This window comes from Zea mays, chromosome 8 (assembly GCF_902167145.1).
Source record: "Zea mays cultivar B73 chromosome 8, Zm-B73-REFERENCE-NAM-5.0, whole genome shotgun sequence".
Lineage (NCBI taxonomy): Eukaryota > Viridiplantae > Streptophyta > Magnoliopsida > Poales > Poaceae > Zea > Zea mays.
In genome coordinates this window covers 122,588,934-122,608,573 of record NC_050103.1, presented here as the reverse complement: position 1 = coordinate 122,608,573, position 19,640 = coordinate 122,588,934, and the positions used below count along the sequence as shown (strand labels likewise).

Here is a 19,640-nt window from a genome sequence, read left to right as displayed (position 1 = left end):
TAGTCAAGTGCCCGTGCGTTGCGACGGCACACAAATTATTCATGCACAATGATTACATAAAAACAAGTAACATATTATGGACCACAATCTTATAAAATATACAAATCAATTTACAATCAAACGTGAATATACATTAAAATTCATACTAAAAGGACAGGAATAACAAGTGAGCAAAAATTCTAAACCTTTGTTTTTATCAGAAACTCGAGTATTTACAAATAAAATCACGTATATCTAAAGCCAACTAAACACTGATGCGCTTAATAATCTTTTGTATTTCTTCTGGAATATTGTCATTACATTCATTCTCCTGGTACTTCATCAACTCTACCAAGAATTTGGTCCTCAGTACACTTGAAGTCTGTACATTCGATATAAGACAACATTAAATTCAATAAAGACAATTAGTTATAAAAAAATGATATTGACCAAGAATTAGAACTACACAGTTACTCACAGTGGAAATGCAGGGTAACCTTTTACCATTCCACGAGTGCATAAAGTTGATAACAAGAAAGCCTGATAAATCCCTACAAATTAAAATAACTCGTTCTTACGTGTATATATAGCCAAAATTATTTAGTTGTCTTCAAGGTATAAGAAATTACCAGTTTAATGTTTTTGGAACCCATGATGGTACTATACGACGCCACTTATAAATATCGTCCTTCCATGTAGGATTAGCCAATTCCATGGCAACATTCATATTATTGGCAATATTATGTATTTTGTGAATATAATGCATGCTTGGATCGTTACCCTTAAACCATGATGGTAGAGGCATGGAGTCCATTATATAGATGCTTCTGGTGTTCATGTTAAATACATATAAACTGAAGTGACCCAAGAAACAAAAGGGCAATAGAATCTGCAAGTTAAACAAACATCTTAAGAGAACAAAATTAAAGATTACAAAAAATATAAAGGAGTAATAGCTTACTTGGCTGCAATCTGAAATAGTATACTCCATGTCAGGCCAACATTCAAATAAATTCGCCAATACATTGGTATCTAGCTTTGCACGAAGGCGAGGGTCTTGACCATAATTAGTTATGGACTGTTTATTGCCATGTTAGTAAAATATAGTAATATAATGATCATATTTATATGAAAACAGTTTAATCACTAATCAATATACACAGAACTGTAGATCCATGTAGTGGTATTTGTTTTCCAACAAGAACAAGGCATCACTACATGCGATCATCCGAACAGCTATGTTGAAGCAATCCTTATCCATCGGTTTATTTACATCAAATATATTTTTAAGCTGTTGAAGACTTAAAGAAATTGGATAAGGCTTGGTGCTCTGAATCCAATGTTTCCTATTAAATAAATATTTGTTTTCAGAGTTAAAGAAAGATCATAGATGTTGAATATTTATCATATCTATAAAAAACATTAACTTACTCCAAATATTCGGCGTCGTCTATCTCCATGATGTATGTGCATAATGCACTCATCAGTTCTTGTGTGTTTGTTGATCATTCCACGCCATCAAAGCTTTCTGAATTGCTGCAATGAATGCTACATTTGATTACATCTATATATGTAATCCACTATATGATGTGAACAACAATTTCAATGCAGGTAATTTTTGAAATACTTACGTTCAAAGTGATGGTTATTGTGATTGAAAGGATTGAAGTGTATTGTTGTATAATCAGATGACTCGAGGCACTCTAGAATTACATATTTAAATATTCGTTACAATCATTGTAAGAAGAAAATAATGACAGATGTGTTTGAAAGACGGTTGGTACATAAATTGTTATTACCTTGCCTTCTAAATCGTCGAAACATAGTCCCAATTATTATGCTACAATTCTCCTTAGCCAACACCCAGCGAAGTGCATTTTTGTTTAGCAAGTCACCCCAAACTTTAATGGCATGTAGAGACCACCTAGGATATCGATGTTGAGAGTAATAAATTAGTACTATTTTGAATATTTCATGTTTTACATATTATCGATAATTAACGTGATATACCTGGCATCCATGACAACAATCTTCCTGAATGGACCCCACATTGTGCGATGAATTATATCTAAGTGGACTACAATAGCCATAATGTCTACAAAAGCACGACGAAAAATGGATTACTACTTTTTTGTGTAGAAGGTATCGTAAGCTACCCAGAAGATTTTCACGTTCTTACCAACTAAAGTCCTATTTGGTAGTTCGGCAATATCTGCAAGACTCAAGAATATATGTTTTGGGAATGGCGGCATTTGAAATGGAACTGTGTACGGCTCCACGACAGTTTGTCTGGTGAGATATAATTCCATTGGACCACTTATATGTCGAAACTGATGTGCACCCATACTAATACTGAAATCTACATTGTGCATCTTGAAAACATGCTTTTCATGTAGCAAATTGTTGAAGTGCTTGACTGTCTCGTACGAACTTGTCATTGCCTCGATCTTGGCTCCCTAATATTATTCCAGCAGAAAAAGGCAGTGGTATGGAGATTATATAATTTTTTTGAAATTTTGAAATGGAACTTATGTGAATGTTAACTTACATTGATGTCAGACAAAATGAAATGTTTTCTGTCACGATAACGTGGTTCAATGGGGAATTTAACTTCTACTCGAGCGACAATACTGAACTTCCGTGGTAGCACATAATAATCTTCATCGCGATAGTCGTCGAACAACCTAAAACTATATTAAACACGCAAATGAATAATCGTCACAACTTTGATAGGTTTCATTCTGTGTAACTATTCGTATATAACTTACATAGGCATCCTTTTTTGGCGGTCCGCTGCATTTCTTTCACGGTTCAGTACAGTCGGTTCCATCGAAACCTTTTTTATGGAAAATATGTTAGATAAACTTGCATTTTTAATTCAGTTTAGTAAAAGAGGCATTCAGTTCATTGTATTACTCATTTGAATAAATAGCTTTATCATGATTGGTAGATCCAGAATAGAAGGATGAAGAGAAGGGGGTGAGAGAGGATTCTGTACGGATGCAGGGGTTCCGTACAGAAAAGCAGCCTTCTATCTACCATTTTATCTAAAAAAGCATCGACCTCTATATACCGGTCGCATGCGTATAAACTTTATACCCCAATCAATACCCCCACCACACATCAGTTTGGCATTATTATATATTACTTAATCTGTTGCATATATAAATGTTTATTCCAATTCAATATAACAAGGCATGCTAAATCTTTATTAGCAAAACAGTCTAGTCAAATATATTTAACTATGATGGATCAATAAACCACATGCAATAATATATAACAATAGAGGATGATTGTCCTCAGTGATCGAAACACAAAATGTTGTTCTAAAAAATGCAGCTCCAAATGCTTTAGTAAATTAAACAAGAGTAAATCAAACAAAAGGAGGGATTGAAGCATGATAAGTCAACAAAAATATAGATAAGTAGACAGAAAACAACATTTTGTAGGCACACAAAAAAGCAAAATACACCAAAGAATTTTAAAGTATAGAATAATAATTACATTTGACCTCGACGTACCGTGCGTTGCCACCGAGATATCAGAAGAAGGTGTCAATGAGGTTGATCTCGTCGACGATGTCCAAAACCAATCGAATCTCCACACCAGGATCACGGTGCAAGCTTTTAAAAAGAACAGTTTCATATACTCAAAGGTTGACCTTCTAATGAAGCATTTAGTAAATAAGTACATCACAGAGTGAACTTTCCTAGTGATCAATTATAATAGTATAGTATAACACTCTTTTGCTTCAGTATTTATGTTTGGTTGGTCCTTTAAATTAATATCATATTTACATGATTAATTTACATATTTTCAAACCATAAGGCATCGTTTATTCAGTTCGTGCCATGATAGACCAGTAGGGAATGCAACAATTCAGAATTACGGCAAATTTCCAGGGAAACACTGTGCACATCTAACATCTAAGAATATACCTTCTGCCAATAATTAAATCACATCAGACAAAGTAAGCACATTATGGGTCAATAACAACAAATAAAAACAAACGGAGGGAGTATCAGCTATCAGTAGTTTCAGCGCTTCCAATATCAACAAATATAACTCGTCGTACATTGTCGAAATGCAGTCCAATCAGCTTGCTGAGATATTACATCATTGAAGTCTCTAAAAGCGAGCTTTTTAAAACTGATGCTTGGCCTATGATAGTATGTTTAGTGCGGATCACATTTTAGATACTGCATGGTTTTAGCTAAACATTGGTTTAGTTACTGTTTTTTATCATATACTACTTTAACACTGGCTGTTAAATAATCTTTTCGTTTGGGCCTGTCTCAAATTTAGCATGCAGCGTTTAGTATTGAATAGGCTTTGCCCAGAGTTTGTAGTCTTGATGGTGAAATTTCGTGACCAATTTTGGGCATTCAATGCCTTTGTTTCCTGATTTCCCACAGTTGCTGTATATTTTTTTAAAAAAAACAGCTGATGCATATATTTCAGTTTCCTGTCTTGAATATCTTCATATTTTATTGATGTTTCATGTGGTTTTCTTTATGTCATTATAGAATAATTAGAGCAAAAACTCCAGAAGTTTGTCACAGAAAATACTTCCATCTTCTGAATGTTCCTAACAAGTACAATTTCATGGTCCACGTGTTACAAATATTCAGAAAAATACTTTTGCAATGGTGTCAGTGCGTGTGATGTTTTTAAGGGTTGTAAACCTCTTTGTTCTAATATAATAATACATAGCTCCCCTGCTTGTTAAAAGAATGGTACCCTTGTTGCCCATCCCTGTTATGATATTATCCCTGGATACTTCCTTTCCCGCTTTGTTTCAGGATGCTATGCCTATGTATGAGTATCTTTCTTTTGTTGGGATAGTCTTGGGAAGCGGCGCCGGGCTTTCTCGTGAGTAGTGGGGCTATGGAATTGGGTGCCGCAAAATGCAGCTTTGATTCTAGCTGATTAAACAGTAGTATAACCGCTGGAGTTGGGTGGTTTTGTTCCAAGAAATTAACTGCTTCAGTGCCCTGTCGCATAGAAAAAAATGAACCTTGTGACCTTGTCTATGCATGTATTTGTCCCTTTTGATCTCAGTTTTGGCAAAATAGAGCACCTATAATTTTCACCGTGGCTTGAAAGGTTCATCAATGGAACATTTTGAGACTCCCATTGAAGCCTAAACTTGGGTTGGGAATATTCCAATTCTTATTGGCCTGTTTCAACCTATAATTCAACATGGTCATGTTTTGCCTGGCTGTTAGTCTCGTAAAAGTGTATACAGAAGCTTTGAGTGGATAGCCAGTTTGAGTAGATTATTCCATCTTGATGGTGGTGTCGGTCTGGTGCAAGTGGCAATCAGATATTAAAACTCTACTATTACAATTTGCTATTCACTTAGCTTTATCGTATTCATGTTGATTTGATAAATAATCAGGCAGAGAATAGTTTCAATGACATAACCGGCAAAGTGGTAGCTGACTTCGGCTGTGGCTGTGGCACTCTGGCTGTGGCGAGCGCTTTACTGGATGCTGAGTGAGTATGTTTAACTTGGTAGTTTTAGGTAACCATGTTCTTTCATGTGACAATCCCTCTATTGCGTAATGTCTACTTCAATATTTGAAAACAAAAAACTTACTGTTTAGTGCTTATGTTTGTAATTTTGCACAGTTTGTTTGCTGATTGATCTAACAAAAAGTGGCTTCCTCTGCAATTGTCCTGGTAGATTGTGTCTATTCTTTTTTGTTAGTATTTTTTTGAGGGAATCAGGAGGGGCTGACCCCTATTATAAATTTATATAAAGAACAGAAAAAGCTCCAAATGAGTTTTAGGAAACAAAAAAGGTAACAAACATAGTAATTGTACACATGTCTTGCAGGTGAAGCTAAAATAAAGAGTAGAATTCCATGTCATAAAATGATTTTAGATAGTGTGTAATACTTTTAAATGCTCATTGATATATGTAACCATAAATTAATGGGTATCACCAGTTTGGTGGCTAGTTTCCTTATCATCCATTAATAATGTGAATTGCTATGGTTGTGATTCACAGACATGTTCTTGGTATTGATATTGACACACTAATAGGTGATTTAGTGTTGCAGTTATTCACAACTTTCAGCAAGCCTTGACAGGAAGGTGCAGGTTAGCATTTTGCACCACATATATGTGAGAATATTGTCTAAAAATCTAAAATATTATACAGAGTTTGGTATTGATACAAGGCAGAGAATAGTTTCAATGACATAACCGGCAAAGTGGTAGCTGACTTCGGCTATGGCTGTGGCACTCTGGCTGTGGCGAGTGCTTTACTGGATGCTGAGTGAGTATGTTTAACTTGGTAGTTTTAGGTAACCATGTTCTTTCCTGTGACAATCCCTCTATTGAGTAATGTCTACTTCAATATTTGAAAACAAAAAAACTTCCTGTTTAGTGCTTATGTTTGTAATTTTGCACAGTTTGTTTGCTGATTGATCTAACAAAAAGTGGCTTCCTCTGCAATTGTCCTGGTAGATTGTGTCTATTCTTTTTTGTTAGTATTTTTTTGAGGGAATCAGGAGGGGCTGACCCCTATTATAAATTTATATAAAGAACAGAAAAAGCTCCAAATGAGTTTTAGGAAACAAAAAAGGTAACAAACATAGTAATTGTACACATGTCTTGCAGGTGAAGCTAAAATAAAGAGTAGAATTCCATGTCATAAAATGATTTTAGATAGTGTGTAATAATTTTAAATGCTCATTGATATATGTAACCATAAATTAATGGGTATCACCAGTTTGGTGGCTAGTTTCCTTATCATCCATTAATAATGTGAATTGCTATGGTTGTGATTCACAGACATGTTCTTGGTATTGATATTGACCCATAGTCACTTGAACTTGCTCAAGAAAATGCTGCTGATCTGGAGGTATGACAATGTTTTTGTTTTTCAGTTTTCCACTTTAACTATTCCTTTACTCTGAATTGGAGAACCCTTCACTTTATTTCCCCGCTTGTGTTTTAACCTGTTAATGGTTCTGGCTTGTATCAATACCAAACTCTGTATAATATTTTAGATTTTTAGACAATATTCTCACATATATGTGGTGCAAAATGCTAACCTGCACCTTCCTGTCAAGGCTTGCTGAAAGTTGTGAATAACTGCAATACTAAATCACCTATTAGTGTGTTTTTCAAGCAAAGCTACCAGCTTAGTTGTTATTTCTTGGTAGTAGTATGTTGGATAATTTTTTACCTACCAACTGGTGATAGGTAAAATTAGATATTCTTTAATTTGAAAGTTCTGTTGTCATGTAATATAGATGTATGGATTCTATGTTGTCATCCTGTGAGGGGCCGATTGCACATATTTACATGTTTGCAGCCTGTCCACCTTTGTTCAAAATCAGCATGTAGTCTTGTAAGATGAGTTCAGAGGCCATGTTTGAGTTATTCTATATATTGAAGTCTTCCTTCCAGATAACAACAAGCAACAGCAGTTTTATATTCTTGATTCCATACAAATCATGCTAGAATAATCTATACACATGCATGGAAGAACATGTAACACACGGACCTGGGTTCCCAGCAAGAAGCAGCACGTGGAGGGACGACTCTTTGGACTTTATCTCGAGCAGTTCCGTCGCAAAGCCGCAGGGAATCGCCGCGAGCAGCCAGCAGCCAAATTGGAAGAGGATGGGTGGGGATGAAACCATTGATATAGGAGAGGGGCAGATCCGGGGGCGGTTGGGTTGGGGTGACCAGCGGCATGCACGGAGGTTGTTGGGAGTCCGGCGGCACAAGGGTTGCATCTCAGACCCGGATGGCTGGGTTCGGGGATGGTTCCGGGGACGGCACGCGCGGGTTCGCGATGGTTTCCGGGAACAGCGCGCGGAGTCGGCGGGGATGGCGGCTGCGGCTGCGGGGTCAGCGGGGATCGGCGGATTCGACGGATGTTACGGGAATAGCGCGCGGAGTCGGCGGGATGGCGGCTGCGCGTGGAGTCGGCGGATGTTGTGAGGTCGGTGGCTGCGAGAACGGGGATGGCGGCCGCGGGGTCAGCGGATCGGTGGATCGGCGGATGCTGCGGGATCGGTGGGTCTTGTGAGGTCGGCGGATGCGGGAACGTGGGTCTGCAGGGATGGAGCTGCGCGCGGAGTCGGCGGATGTTGCGAGGTCGGTGGCTGCGGGAACGTGGGTCTGCAGGGATGGAGGGTTTTTTTTGTAAAATGGTGACACATACGTGCGACAGGTTGGATGGAATAAGAATAGGGTTTTTTTTGTAAAAAAATGACGCACGACGACCGTTGAAACTGGTGCTTTAGATATAGTATAGATAGGGGTTAATTGTGATTCTACCGGGTCATTATCAAATAACACTTTGACCTTCCAATCTCGGAAATATATGTCTGCTCCCTTTTAAATTTAGTGTCCCTTGTGAATCGATAATGGGGTAAGGCTATAGATGTCCAAACGGGCCACCCGACATGGACCTGGCTCAAACCCGTTTCGGCCCAGTACGAATAGGGCCGGGCCAGGCTGGCCCACGTGCCTAGAGACATGCCCAAACCTGGCACGCACAGGGAAAAATCGTGTCGGGCCGGCCCGTTGGCCCGATGGGCCTCAACGTACCGGGCCGGCCACTGGCCCGAACCAACAGTAGCAGTATATAAATACATACATTTAACAGAATTAATCATATATAATAACATATTATTTATATATATTAAGACAACAAAATTCATTTATCAATTCACAAGATAATATCATATTAATACAAATATGAAATGATCACTCAGCCTGCGTCTGTATTTATGTGTGCATTTATTCTGCTTAGAATTAAGTGTATCAATATTTATGTATCCATTTTATATATGTTTGGTCGCGTATTTAGTATTTACATATTATGAGAGAATTAAATGTATGTATTTATCAATGCATTTATATTATGTTTGACCGGGCTGTTCTCATGCATTTATATTGTGTTCAAATATGCGGGCCGGCGTCGGGCCGACCCATTTATCGTGCCGGGCCGGGCTAAAGCACGCGGGCCGCCGTATTTGCCCATACCTGACCCGCTAAACGGGCCGTGCCGGCCCGGGCCCGTAACCGACCGTGCCGAGCCGTGTTTCGACCGGGCTAAATTCGTGCCGTGCCACGGGCCAAACGGGTGGCCCATGCTGTTTGGACATCTATAGGTAAGGCCTATTATTGATTTGTTGTTTCCAACCGGTGAATTTCCATATCTTGTATGCTTAGTTTTTTTTTGCATTGGATCAAAGGATAATTCTTTGTGTGGCCTGGCTTATGAGTAATCTTGTGATTTATAAAGGTGCATCAATACCCATTTCTTCATGCACATGCATTTACTAATGTGACTATTAAATCTCCTTTTTTCCTGACTCTTGTTTTCCTTAATTTTTAACAAGGTTAATTAAAAAAAACCATGGCAAATAACTAAAGTGGTCAATGAACAATATCTATGCGACGTATAATATTATTTTACCACGTGCGTGCACGTACACTTTTACTAGTAACGTTAAAGAGCAAAATATTTTTAAATCTTTTTACTTCTCAAATTATTTTCCTCTGTTTTTTTATTTTCGATAAGAACATCTCCAACAATGCCTCAAACTAGTGTCTCAAATTAAAATATGAGGCTCTATACAGAAAAAACACTCCAACAGTGTCTCATTTTATAAAATTTTGTCAAAAAACTATAGGGCACCCTCTCAAGTGCCTCAAATATACTATACCGTAGTGGGCTGCTAGATTGAAGCTTTACTGTTGAAGCGGGGTGTTTTATTAGTGCCCTAAATTCTATAAAATATCCTTATTTTTAAATTATAGATCATTTTTATAGATTATTTCTTGTTGGAGGTTGTTGGAGATGCTCTAATATCCTGCACCCCCTATATCCGCTATCTATGACCATTGTTTATATAATAAGCTACAATAATTTATATTCATATGAAATATGATTTTCTAGATATATTAGGTTACATGTAATGGACGGACAGATTTGCTAGTCTCGAGTCTTGACCGGACCCTGCGGCCCAGCTTTTTTCTTCACTCTCTGCAACCCATTCCCCCCCTGCATTCTCTCTCTGTTCTCTTGTGCGTGCCTGCGCTCTGTAGTGACGACGACTGGGCGGCGGCCGCTGCCGCCGACCTACGTGCGCAGGTCTCCATCTTCCGGACCTTCGCTGGAGACGAGCACCCACCACCAGGTAGGCGCACCCCTTCCCTTCCGCTCTCGCTGTGCGAAACCGAGCCCCCAAACCCTAGCTATTTGTATTCGGATCTGATCCGATCCTGTTACAAGTGTATACATGTTTTATGCATGCAACTTTTTTTGATCACATTTTTGCAAACACAATTAGGTGTGTGTTCTTTACTGGGTCCGTCCTGGCTAAGTGGCTATGGCCAGTCCACTTGGTTTTTTTTTGGGTCATCATAACTGCTCCTGAGCTAGAATCCCAGGTGGAACCACGCCAGCGAGAATCTGGCATCTGTTTGATCTCTACCTTGAAATTGTAAACCCATGATTTACATCTTCATCCAACCTTCTGCCCTTCAAATTTCATAACCTCATGGCTCTCGTTGAAAATCACGTCTCATTTGGACTATAATGGAAACATTGCAGTGAAACCATACAAATGACCATTTCATTGAGTAAACTTTTCTTCCAGTACACCCTATTTTATTCCCCACTCAATGAACTCATTTCCAATTTCCCAGTTGATCACCTGCTAACTTCTTTGACTTTATCGTCATCGACACCCTGGTTCCAGTGTGTAGTCCTGTTCACCCACTGCTTCCAGAGCTGTTGCTATTGAGACCAGCCCAACCTACTGAACTCACAGTTTCATGGTTTGTTTTTTGGTGGGTTAGACTGGTTCAACCATCAGAAAATTATTCATTGGGCTGAACTAGGAGCAAATGCATGTGGGCCATATCTATGATCAGGTAGTCCAATAATGCTAGTGCTGCCGCCATCACCACTGATTGCAAAATCCTCGATCTTTTTCATGGAGCTATTGACTGCCCTTTGTTGATTCACTCCCTTGCGGTACCATTCTCTGTCTAGGAACGCGTGATCCATCTTCAAGCGCCATGTCATGCTCTTCCTGTCTGCCGCTGCCTCTGTAATTGTTGTTGCAGCCCACATGCTGCACACTGTCAGTGCTTGACCAGAAGATGTGGCGGTAGAGCAATGCATTGAAGATCATGGTGCTGTTGGCCTTCTCATTGATGCCAAAGATGTCGAGCCCACGGTACTGTAGTGCCCAGAAGGACACTGATCTAGAAGGCGGTGAGGTTGTGCCACATGGTGTTGTTGATGAGTGGTGTCATGTGGCCGATGGATGGGTGGCATACGAGCAATTTGGTTGGCGTGTCCATAGCCAGCACTAGCGTGCCCTTGGTGCAGCGTGTGATGTTGATGGGTTCAATGGTTTTCCAGACCGGTTAATCCAACCCATTTGAATCCTGTATTGCAGTTTGGTACAGGTTGGTTTGGCAGTTGAACAGTTTGGAACGAAACCATGAACAGGTCTACCAGTGCAAGAGCGCAATCCAAAACTTGATCTGCGGGGGTGGGGGAGTGGGGTGTGGTAAGACAGCCTCCGGGCATTATATCAAGAAGAAGACCTCACACAGGTCGAGAAAACCCTCGAACCCCTATCCCACCCATACACATCTACATCGTAGCCATATGAGAACGACCGCGACCGGGGCCGGGCCTTAGACCTGTGCTTTGACATGGGACATACAAGGGGATTTTTTTTAACCACAACCTGAATTCGCTCTCACGGAGAATCAAATTCAGGACCTGAGGAGTGCTACTCAGACCACCTAACAAACTCATAGATGCCCTTTCACAAGAGCATAATCCATAACAACATTGAATTCACTAATGATTCTATATTTCAAAACTTCTTGCCGCTCCCACTTGTTGGTTTGGATGGTTTGGTTGGTGTGGATGGTAGGATTCAAGACTATTCACGTTGAATAACGCAAGGCCACAAGGGCACGGGGTTTGCTTGTATGTGTATGCTTTTGGCATGTTTGTGGGTTATGTGTTCATAATGGCTAATAATTTTGTGTTACATAGAGTTTGTGATAATCAATGGTGTTGGTGTTTAGTACTACACAGTACACCATAGGATGGTTCATGTGGTGGGTTTAGTTCATAGAGGATGGAAATGAAGAGTTGTGATGGGGTATAGGACAAATGACACATGATTTAGATAGTTTTAGACAACCAAATCGTTGTACCCTACGTCCTGGATGGGGTGGTTGATGCTATGATATGTATATATGAGTTTGTATGCTTGATTAGAGTGTGTTCAGTTGGATGTGTTCAACTCCGGTCTGGTACTCTATCTATAGATGCAATCGACTCTAGTTCTATGCGATAAAATCAATTCCCGTTGCCTCTATGGAAGATCTCTATCTCCCTTTGTATATGCATTGGCTAGAGTTATGAGTCGGTTATGAGCTATAGACCTAACCAACTTACAATTTGAGTACTAATCATACCGGAAATCGTAACCGGTTAGAACTTCATCCTTCTGTTGCATAGAATACACCGTCTTGTACTGTATCCCCTTCAACACGCTAATTGGTCCACCAACTAGATGTGTTATTTCCTATACTCACGGGATCCTGTGGTACATACTTTCTAGAAACCCTTGAGCTTCATGAGGATTTGTAGAATCATCTTGAAGGGGAGCCAAGTTGAAAAATATGGGGCACATCACTAGATGCACACCATATGGTGTACCCCTTGAACTTCGAGTTGTATTGAGTAGCAATTAGATCAAAGATCTTCTACAGAATCTAAAAAGAAAAAAAAACCGTTTAGGTGTTACCCCTTGTAGCCCCAAGCTTGGAGGTGTATTTTGGAAAAAAATCATCTCCGAGATTGTGTATATGTCCTTTTAGTCCTTAGGGAACGTAGTCCAAGTGGATTATAGTGTTGCATGTCATTGACGAGTTGTAAGATATATATGTTGTTTGTGGAAGTGTATCTGTACCGGATGAAATGTTTCCCATTTATTGTTCTGATTCTGAAGTACCATTCATCATTGAGGTACTTTGTTGTTTTGCGAGGTCAGGGGAGCACCAAGTTTTGTCCTTGTATCTGTCCAAAATAAAAAAGGTGTTGTCGTCTCATAAATGCAACTTTGAAAAGGTTGCCGACGAATAAATGTATCGGCTTGTCACAAGATTGATGTTGTTGTTTGCTTGTGGCGGTTCCTGGCTATAAATGTACTTTGATGGTTTGAAACATCTACCGGTGCGAAAAGGGCCTCTAGTGTAATGGTTAAGGCTTCCGAGTAGCACCTCCAGGCCCCGAGTTCGATCCTCCTCGGGGGTTGATTTCGGGATTGGTTAAGCCCCCCCCCTGTTGTGCCCCGCCCGCTCCCGGGTTACGTCCTGCGCGCCACCCTCCGGCTGGGCAGGTGCAGAGTGGGCGGTGATGACCCGCTAGTGATGGGGGCCAGGGTTCAGGAATTTTCTTGGCTGGGACCATGTTTTGGTCTCTTCTTAATATAATACCGGGAGGACGGTCTTTTCCTCCCCGGTCGAGTTTTTTGAAACATATACCAGTTGTATAGTCAACTCGTTGTTGGCACACACTTTAGTGTTCCCATAATGAATATTATAATATCCGAGAGGCTTGAGCCCCTAGGCTCAGTTGAAGTAGTTGCAGTAGCATTGTAGCTAGAAGAATTCTTCTGATAGGGTTCAACCCAAAGTCGAATAGTTATCAGCTGTAGCTAGGAGAATCCTTCTAATGGGTGAATATGCCTGTTCAGTCGGTCACTCTTGTTCATCTATCCGTTATTCGGGTTGTTCCAGTATTGGAGGTTAGGTGATCATTAGTGGGACTAGAATATATCTTGGTAGGCCGTCGGAGGTGGTATATTTGTCTTAAGCCTCCGGAAGCTCTTCCAATCCCACATCTAATCGGAGTCTTGCTCACTCTCTTGTGCGCTCTTCTCCAAAGATGACACATTGCCCTCCTTCGATTAACCTCTTCGACGAACCTTGATGCATTGTCGTCGAGGTTAGTGTTGATGTTCTGCAACACTTATCAATGTTTTTTGGACTTTTATTGTTGTATCGGATGTGTCTGTCTCATTACTTTGTTGATATGAAATCTGTCATCTGATTCTCTCTCTGATATGCCTTCCATTATTGTTTTTCCATGCAATATGTACCTTGTACCCGCGACTCTGCCTTTTCCTATTTTTTGATGGATCTGATTTGTCTCCATTATTGCTTTCAGCCCCCATGCATGATTGATTGTCTATATAAATCCTTTTGGACCTGACATTCTTCTTCACTAGAGCAAAATGCCTTTGCTCAATAGAGTGTCAATGATGCGTGCTTTACCAAGGATAGCTTTGGTGAGACCTCTGATTGGAAATAGCGCGTCAGAGTTGTGAGAAAAACCTAATGGTTCTTGTCCATTGGTGCATGCACTGAGTAGTGCCAAGTTGCGAGAGCATCCTAATCTTGCTCTCACAACTAGTGCTTCACATCCAAGTGGCGTTCCTCTTGATCCTCTACGTTGGAAATTAGTACGAAAATCTGCCTTTCGGACGATCTTCTGTAGTAGCAGGGTCTCTTTGTTGTATGGGTGCCAAGTTTTCTCGATTGCACTAACTTGTTGTATCTTCTGATTCTCATGTGTTGTAGAAAACAACTTATGGTAGAAAACAACTACTGGAGTAAGGGGCTAAAAAGAATCCAACAATTATATTGGAATTTTCGAGTTCTTTGTTTGGTGAATCTTTGGTTTAGAAGTACTTTGCCAACACATCATGCACTGAGAAACTATGCAAAGCAGTAGGTTTACAAAAGTATACCGGACTGTAAAATAGGGCTTATCATGTGCTGATTACTGCAGCACACATTTATTTTTTCCTTGGGATGCAGCTCAAGGATTAATTTTGCTTACAGCAACGCTCTTGAGGATTTACCCAAATTTGAGTCTGTGCTTACTCACTAAGAATTTTCGTTTGTCTTATGTCCACTAAGATTTTACTTTCTTTGGCAGAAATTTTCTATACATTTAAGATGTACAGGGCCTCAAATTTCATACCTGATCCTAATCAGGTGCTTCTAGATGCCAATCCATTAAGGTCTTTAGCTCCAATGTTCCCTGCCCCCATGGGAGTCAATGTTAATCAGTCAAGTACACCACCATTGGTTTGTGTCACTCCGGTTGGTCAATTTCCAATTGGGTTTGGTGCAGGGAACCTTCCTGCCTTTGGATCGTTCACTACTTTCAGCGCCACTACAAACGGTGTTTCTTATACGGGCACCAGTGGTAATGGTGCCATTGATGCCACTCCTATCTCTGCATACAAGACAAGATCAAGCATATCACTTGATGATGATGATGATGAGCCTTACTCGGGCAACCAAGGTTTGGCATCTGAACGGAAGGCTAGGAGAGGCCGTCCTCCTGGTTCTGGTCGTGATGGATCAAATGGTAAGTTAAAGCGCCCTAAGCCTACATACAAGAATTTTGTTGCTGGCAAAGAGCTTGTCTTTCTGTCTTCTACATCCGATCCCAGGGAGTTTGTGGAATCAGTTCACATGACTTTTGAGGCCCTCAGGCGAAGACATCTGCAGATGGATGAAACACAGGATGCTAGCAGACGTGCAGACCTGAAGGCTGGTGCCATCATGATGGCCAGTAACATCAGGGCGAATTCAGGCAAGAGGGTAGGAACTGTACCTGGAGTTGAAATAGGAGATATTTTCTATTTTAGGATGGAGCTGTGTGTCATTGGGTTGCATGCACCTAGTATGGGAGGCATTGATTACATGACTACTAAATTTGGAAAAGATGAGGATTCTGTAGCCATATGTATTGTCTCTGCAGGAGGTTATGAGAATGAGGATGATGACACAGATGTGCTCGTGTACAGTGGTCAAGGTGGAAATAATAGGAATACTGAGGAGAGGCATGATCAGAAGCTTGAGAGGGGTAACCTAGCTCTTGAGAGGAGTTTGCATAGGAAGAATGAGATAAGGGTTGTACGCGGCTTCAAGGATCCATTTTGCCTAACTGGGAAAATTTACATATATGATGGTCTCTACAAGATTCACGAGTCCTGGAAGGAGAGAACAAAGTACGGTGTCAATTGCTTCAAGTACAAGCTGCTGCGGGAACCTGGACAGCGTGATGGAGCTGCATTATGGAAGATGACTCAGAGATGGATAGATAATCCTGCTACCAGAGGCAGGGTCCTACTAGCTGATCTGTCATCTAAGGCTGAAATTTTGCCTGTTTGTCTCGTCAATGAGGTAGACCATGAGAAAGGACCTGTACATTTCACTTATACTAATCAGGTCAAATACTTGAGGCCTCTCAGTTCTATGAAAAAGTTGCAGGGCTGTGGATGCCAGAGCGTTTGCTTGCCTGGCGACGCCAGTTGTGCTTGTGGACAACATAATGGAGGCGATTTACCCTTCAGTTCATCAGGATTGTTGTCATGCCGCAAACCAATAGTCTACGAATGTGGTGAATCTTGCAACTGTTCTACAAATTGCAGGAACAGAGTGACCCAAAAAGGGTCCAGGCTACATTTCGAGGTCTTCAGGACCACAAATCGAGGCTGGGGTCTTCGCTGCTGGGAACCTATTCGTGCTGGTTCATTTATATGTGAGTATGCCGGTGAGGTTATTGATGAGCTCAAATTTAATTTGAATGATAGTGAAGATGATTACATTTTTCAAACTGTATGCCCTGGCGAGAAGACATTAAAATGGAATTATGGACCTGAACTGATAGGTGAAGTAAGCACATATGTATCGCCTGATGAATTTGAACCACTGCCTGTCAAGATAAGTGCAAAAAACATGGGAAATGTCTCCCGTTTCATGAACCACAGTTGCTCACCCAATGTCTTTTGGCAACCAGTTCAATATGATCACGGAGATGATGGACACCCGCATATAATGTTCTTTGCACTGAAGCATATTCCACCCATGACAGAACTGACTTATGACTATGGTGTTGCTGGAGCTGAATCTAGTGGTTCAGGTTCTCGTAGAACGAAGAACTGCGTGTGTGGATCACAAAACTGCAGGGGATTATTTTGATGGGTTGAGAGACGTGCTCTTGGTGGTTAATCATGCAAACCACTTTCTGCTAGGTAGGTTCTTTTCTCAATGGGTTTATTTCTTTCACCACCGACGTGTTTCATCCTTTTTATGGACGAAATGGGCAACATATGAATTGCAACCTGCCTTTATATATGGTATAATCATGCAATCTGGCTGTCTTCAGTCTAGACACCAACTAGACATGGAAATGTTTAGAAATAAACATATGATTTTGTAGTTTATGGAGTGTTGTAGGCTTGTAGCACCTCTTTCTTTTTTATGAAAAAAATCAGCATGAAACTCAAAGCATGTTAGAAGAAACAAAAAAAACATGATTTTTTTATAATTATTTTCTAGTATCTTAACCCTTTTGATTTACTTGGGATGGAGGGAGTACGTTAGAATATTTCTGTAGGTCTGATGTTGAGTAAGCTGAGAAGAACAAGTTTCCATGTGGCACATTTAGTTTCTGAAACAAAGGCACCCTGCATGGTACACCGTAAATTCCTAGTTTTCTGACTCATTACAGTTGTCATTCATAAAATGAAGCCATTTAGCACAGAATCATGCATTTACCTTCACCAATTTTCTTTTATATTTATATCGAATAAGTTGGTTTAGGGTTGCTTAAACTCTAGAGTGGAAAATGCTGCGCATGTTGCCTGTTCTTTGCCCAGCATTACGCTACCATGTTTAAGTTTTAACTTGTATAATTCGTTGGAGGGTGAAATTTGTCTGACCTCTTACTCGTGTTGCGCTGTTATTTCTTTTACAGATCCTTTCTATGAAACCAAATTTAGTCTCCGGATAATATGACAGATGATGTCATTTGCCATGTGTACTGTGAAGACAGTAAGTTGTCGAGCGAGCTGTAGAATTTCTGTTGCTCTGAACTGCATGGTGGTCGCTTTCCCACCATTTCCTCGGATGTTTATGTGGGCGTGGATTGCTGCATTGCTTCCGCTAAACTTGTCCACCAATTGCACCGGCTTTTGTAGACTTGTTATCAGCCCCGCTTGCGTTGGACGCCTGGTTGTTAGGATATGGTCTTGTAAATTATCCTGGTTAAGGATCATGTTGCTTTCGACTCGAATTTTCGTCCTCCCTTGCCCTTATGTTCAGCAATGTTCAGGTGTATGCTGAGTGCTCAGGTAGGGACCAAAGGATGCAGTTGATGCAATTTGGAACCAGGTTTTCTTGTGGGCGCCGGCCAAGGGAATTTGCTGCGAGAGGTACAGGTGAGATGCAATGTGGCTGGCACACCATAAGGCCATCTCTCTCTAGCAGCCGTGTGTGTACATGTGAACATTGTTTTGCAGTGTAGACTTTACGGGGTGGATAGGTCGGGTAGAGATGTTACTCCTTAGAACCGCGGTCCCAGCACTTGGGCGCGAGCGTAACTACGTACACGAGTCCCGGACCCGCCGACTAGCCTGGTCGGCTCGTCTCCTGGTCCTCTACACCCTATCGCCTGTTCGCTGTTTTTTAAAACCACATTTTCTGCTAAGTATAGATCTGATACCTATAGCGTGCTAATAACGTGTTGAGAACTACGTTACCATGGATCATCAGATCCGCTCCTTTCACTCCCATCAGCAGTAGAGACGTGAGAAGTTGTAGAAGCCCGTTCCCTTTCCTAGCAATCTACCTACTCATAGAACACATGAGGCATAATATGTAGGGTTGTGCCTGTGACCTCTTTCCATTTTTTTATTATGAGAGGTACATATTTCTTTATATAGAGACTTAAGACGGAGTAGAGTTAGTATTTGTCTACATAACACTATCTAGCTATCTAGGGTTACTTAACAGTTTTCTCCAAATCCTACAGATCTGTTTGCGGCTGGATGGTTTGTGTGTAGCGTTGTTCATTATTGATCCGACGGGGACACACAAGGCTGCGCTATGGCCCTTGCCACCGCGATCGGTGAGGGGCATGGTCGCCCATGCCGACTGAGCGTGCAAGTGGGCCTATGCCCATGTCTCGGCCCGTCAGCTGGGCCCCGCCAGGTCTGTTCACGCCATGGTTGATTCTGTTACAAAATATTGTCATATATTGTCATGTGATCAACCCTCTTCCCCGACGATCTCTTCCCTGACAATTTTCTTCCAAAGGACACACAATTTTCTCCCAAAGGACACACCCTTTAGGAGACACTGTATCTACATGTATATAAACCAGAATCTCTGCAATAAAGATCTACAACTGTCATTTACACTATTCTCTCGAATCTTGTTTTCACTGAGTTACGGCACGTTATCAGCACTGCTCACGCGAGAATGGAGAAAACGAAACGCTCGCTGTTGAAGAAAATTGGAGGGCTGGGCCTCTAGAATCAACAGGAAGACACATGCTCTCCATCGACGAACAGCAAGACGAGGCCAGGGAATCGGAGATCCTCACGCCGCTGCATGCTTGTAGTAGGATACTCTGCTGCTTTGGATGCACTAAAAGTGTAAGTTCCGTAGGAGTAGACGCACTAGGCTTTGCTGTCTGCTTGCATGCTTGTAGGAGGATACTCTGCTGCTTCTTAAAATTTCTTGTGCTCGATTGATGCACCGGGGCAGTTGGAAGTCAAGGC

At 41.0% G+C, this 19,640-nt stretch overlaps 2 protein-coding genes across 3 annotated transcripts; one reads left to right on the top strand and one right to left on the bottom strand.

Annotated features, from left to right (window-relative positions):
• Positions 1-52: 52 nt before the first annotated feature.
• Positions 53-1,159, bottom strand: LOC103635806 (uncharacterized). Of its 2 annotated transcripts, XM_020543353.1 has the most exons (4): positions 941-1,159; positions 609-868; positions 458-530; positions 53-361 (listed from the first exon to the last, which is right to left on the bottom strand). In XM_020543353.1, the coding sequence occupies exons 1-4, from the start codon at positions 968-970 to the stop codon at positions 245-247; spliced, it is 480 nt and encodes a 159-aa protein (XP_020398942.1). In that variant the 5' UTR covers positions 971-1,159; the 3' UTR covers positions 53-244. The 2 variants fall into 2 exon arrangements, with proteins under 2 accessions (XP_020398942.1, XP_020398941.1); XM_020543352.1 differs by having other exon boundaries at positions 609-1,159.
• Positions 1,160-10,054: 8,895 nt separating this feature from the next.
• LOC542085 (uncharacterized) lies at positions 10,055-18,110 on the top strand. The gene is made up of 3 exons (NM_001111719.1): positions 10,055-10,154; positions 14,999-17,108; positions 17,834-18,110. Exon 2 carries the CDS (start codon positions 15,019-15,021, stop codon positions 17,053-17,055), a length of 2,037 nt encoding a protein of 678 aa, NP_001105189.1. The 5' UTR covers positions 10,055-10,154; positions 14,999-15,018; the 3' UTR covers positions 17,056-17,108; positions 17,834-18,110.
• The last annotated feature ends 1,530 nt before the right edge of the window (positions 18,111-19,640 follow it).

Coding starts and splice junctions, on each gene's coding strand:
- LOC103635806 (XM_020543352.1), bottom strand. CDS start 970: ATGGAGTATACTATTTCAGATTGCAGCCAAGTAAGCTATTACTCCTTT. Junction 531..608: donor GTTCCAAAAACATTAAACTG/GTAATTTCTTAT, acceptor TTTAATTTGTAG/GGATTTATCAGGCTTTCTTG. Junction 362..457: donor GGTTACCCTGCATTTCCACT/GTGAGTAACTGT, acceptor TCGAATGTACAG/ACTTCAAGTGTACTGAGGAC.
- LOC542085 (NM_001111719.1), top strand. CDS start 15,019: ATGTACAGGGCCTCAAATTTCATACCTGATCCTAATCAGGTGCTTCTA.